The 9731-nt window shown below is 38.1% G+C and overlaps 1 protein-coding gene across 1 annotated transcript in view; it reads left to right on the top strand.

Moving 5' to 3' along the window:
- LOC136828809 (subgroup A Rous sarcoma virus receptor pg950-like) overlaps positions 1–2893 on the top strand; it is a 16375-nt gene extending 13482 nt beyond the window's left edge. Inside the window, exon 4 of the mRNA XM_067087041.1 lies at positions 1579–2893. Within this exon, the coding sequence (XP_066943142.1) occupies positions 1579–1689 (111 nt within the window). The 3' untranslated portion in view covers positions 1690–2893. The remainder of the gene's footprint in view (positions 1–1578) is intronic.
- The last annotated feature ends 6838 nt before the right edge of the window (positions 2894–9731 follow it).

Here is a 9731-nt window from a genome sequence, read left to right as displayed (position 1 = left end):
TTTCTTTTAACCATTCGGTTACTGAAACACTCTCCTCAGATATGAAAATGAAATGTGAGGTTTCGGGCATCAGGAATTGAATAACTAATTTCAAACTTTTATTTCTGTTGAATTCCTACAGACAAAATGTCCTTAAAACTCTTTACATCTCCATGAACGTCACCCGTTCTTAGTAACAAAGCCTAGTCATCGAAAATAATATTACGGCATCATAGCAAAACTTCAAAATCCCTTCCTCTTCGCCCAACTCGCAACACTTTCGCAACATTTTACGGCAGGCAGCATGGAATTATGATACTGAGGCCTTCAGGATTTCTTACTGGGATCTTCTGAAAAGAACGCTTGAGTCAAGCACTGTCAAAGCAGTGCCGACATGAAAAGAGTTATGTTGACTACAGCCACGGTCCTTGACCGTGACTATAGATGACTTAGCATTTGGATTACGTTTAAATCCTCGCATGTCTCAAACACAGGATGAAGTGTTATTTTTTGTTGTTTTTGGTTAACATGACAGTCATGAATGAATCTGATGCTACCACAGTTTCCTCGCTAAATTAATGATAAACGATTATTTGTAATGGAACGACGTAGCTGTGTTGTTTGCCAGAACAATAACCTAATTTCGCGGTGGATTTGGAGAGCTATCTATCACTTCAAAAGAATCACTAAAATACAGGCAGATTAAAAACAAAAGGATAGCCTATCGATCTCTGTATGCAACCGGTTTAAATCATTCATTCTTATATTCATTCTCTACGTTCATGCAGATGCATTTCTATTTCTAAAGAACATACACAAGAATTATTGATCGAATATTGAATTACGTGCGGAAAATAAATTCACACTCATGTACAGCGTTTGCATTATTGTGTTTAAGTACTTTTTGATCAATGAATTCTCTGACAAGGAAAACAGACTGCTATAAAGGTGCACTCTTAAGTACACATATGTACATTAAAGATAAGAATCATACCAATAATTCCAGTAAAGTGTAATAATTATATAAACCATGAAGGATCGCTTACGTTGCATCCTCTATGGTAATAACAGCATGTATGAAACAGTATTACCCCTTTGCCTCCGCCAAAGGGTTTTGTTATTCGTCTAGTTTGTAGTTTTGTGTATTTGTTTTAGTTTTCTATAAAAGAAAACTATTGTGCCGGCTTTGTCTGTCCGTTCGCACTTTTTTCTGTCCGCACTTTTTCTGACCGCCCTCAGATCCTAAAAACTTCTGAGGCTAGAAGGCTACAAATTGGTATGCTGATCACCCACCCCCTAATCATCAAACATACCAAATTGCAGCACTCTAGCCTCAGTAGTTTTCATTTTAGTTAAGTTTAAAGTTAGCCACAATCGTGCCTTTGACAACGATATAGGACATGCCACCACCGGGCCGTGGTTAAAGTTTCATGGGTCGCGGCTCAGTTTTTGGTGGCCTTGATTATACGCTGTAGTGGCTGTACAGAAAACTCGATTGGGCCGAAGAAACTTTGGCGCAGTTTTTATTTGTTTATAAATACTATTTGTTTATAAATAACTCTGAATCTGTTTAGTTAAGAATGCTCCTTTCCTCCACAGGTTGACTGCAAGAAGAGCAACTTGGGCGGCCGCTCTGCCGATCCCATGGCTGACTTCCCTCCCGGAGACGACTTGGAAGCCCCTACTTTCCCCCTGGAATTCGGCAAATGACTAGACCTGGATTCGCCGCCTCCCACAGAAAATTCCACATTCAATTCGACAACATCCAGTGGAAATGTGGAAGCCATCCTGAAACTACCGTATCTCCTTTTCATTTGCTGGTTCCAAATTTTGTTATAATAACCATGTCCAGAATTTTTTTTTTTTTTTTTTTTTTTTTTTTTTTTTTTGAAACGGAGGGCACGTATCGAAAAAAATTATATGTCAATTTCTTTTAACCGAAGGTACTTACCGAAAACAATATACTTTTATTTTTGTTAGGTGTTTTATTTTTTGAAATATAAAATATGAACAGACTTTTTTCAAAACTCTTCGTTAAAAGTGTCAAAATGAAAAAGGATATGGACAATTCTTCCAAGAATGTAACAGGAACTGAGATCTTTTTAATGATATGGGTAAACAGGATGGGGAACTATAACTGGGAAGGTGAGTGAACGCGTGTAATAATTTTCCTGCAAGAATTTAAACGTGAAATCTGAAATAATGCTGTTTTTACGGACTGCTCATCGGAACAAGAACTCATGCTGGCACAAGGCCGCTAGTTTAATCTACAACAGCAACAGCATATAGCTGCTAATCACTGATATTTTTAATACAATATGTGTTAAGTTTTATTTTCTCTTAAGAACTTCATTTGTAATTCAAATAATTTTCGAGTGATTATCAGTAAGAGCCATTCAAATGAGTCGACCTCAGGCTTAGACTTTCTTTAATGAATATTGTCAGACAGGATGTATTTACATCCTACTATGTAATTATTTCTAGACTGATATTTTCGGACGCAATGACCTCTGGTCCTTACCAGGTTTAGGTCAGGATATTTTTTACTAATACCCCACAATCCACGTAACAGAGATTACCACAGTACTGTGAAAGATATTACCACAGCACTGTGCAGAATCGAAACTGGTCGTACATACAGCGGTATGTTTAGACCACATAAATTACTGTGATAAATTATCTTTTATATTACGGCTTTACTTTTAAGAATTAAGAGCTATTTATTATCTAATTCAAGATGCTAGTTATTTTTGCCTTCGCAATCGTTAGTATTTTGATTGTGGTTTAAAAAGATAATAAATAGAAAAAATTATAAATATAGAAGTGTGAATGATAGGTTATTCTGTTCTTGGTAATTGTTAGGTGCTTTTGTATGTGTGTGGAATTGATAATAAACAGGAAAAATTAGGACAAATGTCTGAGTTTCCTATGAAAACGTCCCTAGTTTTAGAAATATAATTGTTAGAATGACAGCTGGTCAACCTTCGATGTTCATCGTGGAAGATTCTTATTGGGAAACGTGAATAATCAAGCAGGTGATTTGTTGGAAAATTTTCCCAGACCCCACATTCGTCAGTATGAAGCAGAACTGCAGTCGTTTATGAGATCACAGGGACTTAAGGGGAGTTTTCTTTTTTAAAGATTACAAAAGCAATTCTATCGATAACCTAGGAACAATTAGACTATTGACACTTTACATAAGCAGAAACGTTATTTAATCCGTTATACCAGTGAATACAGCTGTATGCAAATATATATTTTCGTCTCATAGTTTAGAATTTTATTAATGTTTAGTCACTACTTTCTCATTTACATAATTTTATTCTATCGTAAATACTACAGTGAACAAGTCATAAACACATGCTGGTAACTTATCGCACTCGCATCAGCTTGTTTGCTATCCGTCTGTGAGATGTTTACTAGAAGTTTCCGACATGCGTTTATGGCATGTTTTACTGTAGCGTGGACGCATCTTTGTAGTCATTTGAGGTGAATAAGAAACAACATATGCACACACAAATAACTCCAGCAAATTCAGTCGTACAAGTGCCTTCAATCTGGGGGCGCCAGCGGCCATTAGAACGAAGTTATTCGTCAACAAAGAAACTAGTCAAACATTTCATGCAGTCATGCCGATCTCCCATGCAAGAAAGACTTCAGTCATGTGGTGACCAAGACCTATGCAACCTGCCTTGTCTCTCCCACTAAACCGTGATAAAAATCCGAAAAATATCCTAAAGTTAACAAAGGACAAGTTTTGACAAAGCTTAAAAAATAAACTATTCTCTAAATTTTGAACACGAAGATAGGACAAACTGGACAGAGGAAACTCATGCTAAACAAACAAATGAACAACAATCTTATTTAGTTTTACTTTTTTGGTTACTACCGTTTTAAAAAAGACATTCAAGGAAAGTGCTCAAAAACACTACACAAGCAGATGACGCCAAAATAACGGAGAGATTTGGGAAAATCAATGTATCGCTGATGGATGATAATGTACAGATGGCCATGCGGACATAGCCCCCACCCCCCTCTCTCTCTCTCTCTCTCTCTCTCTCTCTCTCTCTCTGTGGTCCTTGTTATAGTGTCTATAACTTTTTCTTACTTATTATTCCCTGTTGTGGTGTCTATAATCTCTCTCTCTCTCTCTCTCTCTCTCTCTCTCTCTCTCTCTCTCTCTCTCTCTCAAAATAACGGAGAGATTTGGGATAATCAATGTATCGCTGATGGATAATAATGCACCTGGATGCCTTTTAAAGGCATTTTATAGCTTTTTTTTACTTCAGCTTAATGAGGATAAGCATACTATTCATCGCTATCGCCGTATTTAGAATGCCTCTATGTTACCACAGTCAATAATGTCAATCTTTTGGATATCATTCCAGATTAGAATTTCCCTTTCTAGTTGTTTTTTGATGGAACATGAATTTGAGGAAAGTCACTTGATAACTCTGGATGCCAATCATAGCGTCCTGAATGTTCACCACTATGTTTCTAGCCATTAATTTAGTAAAAAGCCTCAGTTTGACTGTGGTATGACAATATAGGCCAGAAGTCTCTCAGAAGAGGTAGGCTGCAAGCATACTGTAGCTACGGCATTTGAAAGGACACCTATATTCCTTCAACTTTTCCACTTGGATTCGTTTTACACATCTCTGCTCTTCAGTAAAATGTATGCATGGAAGGAGATAACTAGAGGTATCTCCTGCAGCGTGACGCAACTCGATTTGGGACTAGACCAAACCACGAGGAAGGGCAGTCGAACTAAACTTCACCAATATCTACTTAACATTATAGGTCTTTCTTTTTATGTACTGGTGATTTTTGCTTGTGCCTGTGATTATATGGCCCTGTTTGGGCAGATTTCAGTGTCCATTATAACACTATCGGAGACTCCAGGTCACAAAGGCATTTACCAGGCTACTTTAAAGCAGATATGGAGGGCAGGTTTACGCCAGACGACACCTACTTGTTATTTTGGGAGATGCTTAATGTTGTACCCTTTTCCTGCACCACACCTTGGTTAAGACGACTTGTTGTGGTGCCTGTCGTTAAGCTGAACTGATCTTTGCTGGGTAATAGTTCTGATTTATAAGTGAGTTAAAAAAATACCTTATGGTTAACGGAATAATTTATGACAATGTTGTTAAGCCCATGGCCACCCTGACCTCTCACTAGCCATTACCATTTACCAGTGACTATTGTTAAATGTATGTTTAACACAGTAAAATGAAATACAAAACAGCAATGCTTGGAATGAGGAATTCCAATTTATTGCGAATCTTAAGCATACAACAGGAGTTCGCACAAAGATATGCTAATCAGGTTGACCTTTTAAAAAATATCCTTACTTTAAGATTAAGACTATAACTATACAGATATACTGTATATGTATGTATGTGTGTATATATATATATATATATATATATATATATATAATTATATATATATACATATATTATATATATATATATATATATATATATATATATATATATATATATATATATATATATATATATATATATATATAATTTATTATATGTGTGTGAGTGGGTGGGTGAACAGGTGACAATGTACCACGTGTCTGAATCTACAGCCTCTTGAATTCCAAATAAGCTACAAATAATGGTATGCTCACAACAGAGCTGTTACCTGCAATCTGTTATCAGTAACCTGAGGTTTTTAAACAGCAACTTGTTGAGCCTTTATTCTTTGAGAATAATTATCAAGTTAACTTATGTTATTCTTTCTCTAATTAAGAATCGAGTACTTTCAAACTTCATAACAAAAGGAGGGACGAATCCAGGATGGAAATGTTATAAAAATTAACTATACACAACGAATAAAAAGAACTATGCAAAAGGGGGAGATCAGGAGCGCCAAAGACTGAACTCCAGGATGCTCCGCCAGGTCAACTCATTTTCAAGGTCGTTGGCAACCTAACTATTGCTAGCAGCTACATCATCAAATCTGCATAATCTCTGTCTATAACAGAACGATTTAAAAGGGGCAGCGGGTCTTAATCAGGTACCGACAGTACTTTTAAAGACAATGAATGCTAAAAGTATATTTAAGTAATCAAGACGAAGGTCATGCACTTACTTCGGTTAGGAACTTGCTGAGCCATACTGGGGATGTGGGGGAGGATGTGAAGTTGCCTGATTATCTGGCAAGCAGAATTATTGCGAAGCGCACAGGTAGATCTGGGACCCAGGGGAGACTACGGGGTAAGGGGGGTTAGGTTACCTGGTGTAAGAAATTTTATGCACAACACCCTTGCTCCTGTGCCAAGACGTTAAAGGCTTCCAGAGCTCCCTTAGCGCAGGAGAAGTTTACGGGGAAGATTCTTCCATGCATAAAAACATTGGGAACTCTTTCAAGTGATCTTACTGATTGCAAGTGGAAAGCACAGAGCGATTAATGCATGTAGTTCCAAGACACCAGCGGGAGCAAATTCCTGAGATGTATGCTAGTATTGCACCAGCACGTTTTTTTTTTTTTTTGCCATGCCCCTAGGTTAGGTTAGGTTTGGCTAGGTTAAGTTGGGTTAGGTTAGATTAAATTAGTGCCTCTAAGATTAATTTAGGTGTGGGAAACATAATGGGATTGTTTCCAAGAAAATTCTATGGTTAGTTTTTAAGACATGGCGTCCCGCTTTTTTCAGGGAAAGGTCTCGGTACTCGGTTACGTCTCGGGAAAATGCCAGCGGTAACCCAAATTGTGGAGATGATGGCCCGATTGACGTCTTGTCCTATAGTTGACTTTTTAATAAACTTACTAAAGAAACAAAGGCTGACAAATCTACAGAAACGACAGAATGACGGATAGTGGCAAGATAGTCCATAAAGGGTTCTGTTAAAACCAATAAGAAAAGCGTCTGACTGCACAGGGATGAGTTAGAATTTTATAGAGAAATTCTTAATATATTTTCATTAAAAAGTGCATAAAAAACGGGGTGAAGAAGTGGGGCATTTCTAGTTACACCTACATATGTGTGCGTGTGTGTTATATGCACTTTTCGATGAAAGTATAATACGAATTTCTCTATAAAATTCTAACATATTCCTGCGTAGTCAAACGCTTCTCTTATTGGTTTCACTAGAACCCTTTATGACTATCGGACCTTTCTTCTTAAGCTCTTGCCACTATCCGTCATTCCGACGCTTCTGTGAATTTCTCAACCTTCGTTTCTTTGCTAAGTTTATTAAAAAGTCGACTGTAATACAAGACGTCAACCGAGCCATCATCTCCACAGTTTGGGTTCCCGCTGGTGTCTTGAAGCTACGTGCATTAATCGGTCAATGTTTTCCACTTACAATCAGTAAGCTCACTTGGCAGCGTCCCCAATGTTTATGCATGGAAGAATCTTCTCCGTAAACTTCTGCGCTAAGGCAGCTCTGGAAGCCTTTACTCAGTGCTTTTAGGAAAGGATTGCACTGGTAACGAATTTTGCATGCTTCTCTCTCTCTCTCTCTCTCTCTCTCTCTCTCTCTCTCTCTCTCACTGCATATATATATATATATTATATATATATATATATATATATATATATATATATATATATATATATATATATATAATGTATGTGTGTGTGTGTGTGTGTGTGTGTGTGTGTGTGTGTCAACTCTTCCAGTTCTCAATAATGCTTTTAGGGATGAAGTCGCCGATCTCGACCACCACGGGGGACCTTGTTCAGTGCTAAGCTAAGGTAAACATTGGCACAATGTGTCTGTAAGAAACGGGCCTAAACACGGTGTCCCAAGCAGGATCGATTATTCTTTTCCTTTACAAGCAATGGCTAACATGGCGGTCAACTTAATTTCTCCTAGTTTTTTTCAGGTCCAGGCTCACAGAAAAAAAGTGGGGGAGGGGGAGGGCCGGGGTAAATGGGAACAGGACGGCATTTTGCCGCGGAGGAAGTGATAGCCCCGCTTCTGAAAGGACAAAAGGTCATAAGTGTAAAAAGAACATAAACAGGATAAGCAGCTGAAGGAAAGCAATAAACGCATATATATATAGTGTGTATATATATATATATATATATATATATATATATATATATATATATATATATATATATATATGTGTGTGTGTGTGTGTGTGTGTATGTTGCTTTTGCTTCAACTGCTCATTCTGTTTATGTGTGTGTGTGTTTTTATTTTTACTCTTATGACCTTTTGTCCTTTTAGAAGCGGGGCTATCACTTCCTCCGCTGCAAAATGCCGCCCTGCTCCCATTTACCTCCCCGCCTCCCCCTCCCCCACTTTTTTTCTGCGAGCCTGGACCTGAAAGAAACTAGGAGAAATTGAGTTGACCGCCATGTTAGTCGTTGCTTGTAAAGAAAAAGAATAATCGATCCTGCTTGGGACACCGTGTTTAGACCCGTTTCCTTACAGACACATTGTGCCAATGTTTACCTTACCACTTAACTAGGTCCCCCATGGTGGGTCGAGATCAGCGACTTATCATATATATATATATATATATATATATATATATATATATATATATATATATATATATATATATATATATATATATATATGTTAGGAACAATCGTTTGTCGATTGTTCCCTTTAGTGGATTGTTGCCTCCTTTGTTTTTGTTTGTTTTTAATTACTGGCGAGTTGACGTCTGATGGATGGCGTCAGACTTCGTCAGTCAGGTTCGTAGCAGCAACGAGTTAGGTTGAGGGCAGCAGCAAGCCAGTTGGAGTAGCAGCAGCAGCAGATATCCGTACCTGAGAGTCAGGTCCCGGCAGCAGACCAGCGGAGAGTATTTGAGGACGAGATGGTTGCCGCGTCGGCTCTGTCATGGTCGTCGTAATTAGAGGAGGACGTCAGTACGTTTCTTGGAGGACGAGATGGTTGCCGCGTCGGCTCTGTCATGGTCGTCGTGATCGAGGAGGACGTCAGTACGTTTCTTGGAGGACGAGATGGTTGCTGTGTCGGCTCTGTCGTGGTCGTCGGTACTGGAGGAGGACGTCAGCACTGTGCTTGAGGACGAGATGGTTGTCGTGTCGACTCTGTCGGAGTTGTCCTGCAGTGTTCCTGTCAAGCAGCTTGGGGCTGTTTCGACGGCTCTATTGAGTTCGTCTGAGGTTGTTTATGTAACTCTGGCTGTAATGTAACTAGTAGCATGCTGTTTACGTATTTATAATATTGCTTTTCTATTTCATATTATGCTACTTGTGTTATTTGATCTATTTGAGGTTTATTACGCTACCTGTGTATTTTGCTGATGTTTTGCTGCTCAAGTGTTATTGATTTATTAACTTGTTTAAATTACTTGTATTGTATTTTGCTGCTGTTAAGTAATTAATTTTGTTAGTAATGCTAACTTTAAATTAAACCTGACTCGACTGTAAATATGTACATAGCTTACTGTAAATAAATTAATTTTAAGGTAACTTTTTCGTTTTGTTCTGCTCCTCCCTCCTTTGTTTGTCACCTCTCGTCAGTCATTACAGCCCAATTGCTTGTTTATTTTAAAGAACCTGTAGATCTCGAGAGGCGAGATCGTAATATTGGCGACCTTGCCAGGATTGGTTCTGTTTTGGCTGGCGAGGTGTGGCAGCATCGGGGGAGAGTATTTTGTCTGTAAAAAAAAAAAAATTTTTATTGAAAATATTTTTTTTCTGTTAGGTGGGGAGGTGTTAGGAACAATCGTTTGTCGATTGTTCCCTTAGTGGATTGTCGCCTCCTTTGTTTTTGTTTGTTTTTAATTACTGGCGAGTTGACGTCTGA

The sequence above is a fragment of the Macrobrachium rosenbergii genome, chromosome 43 (assembly GCF_040412425.1).
Source record: "Macrobrachium rosenbergii isolate ZJJX-2024 chromosome 43, ASM4041242v1, whole genome shotgun sequence".
NCBI lineage: Eukaryota > Metazoa > Arthropoda > Malacostraca > Decapoda > Palaemonidae > Macrobrachium > Macrobrachium rosenbergii.
The sequence above is the reverse complement of the archived record's forward strand: the minus strand, read 5'-3'. Positions and strand labels throughout refer to the sequence as shown.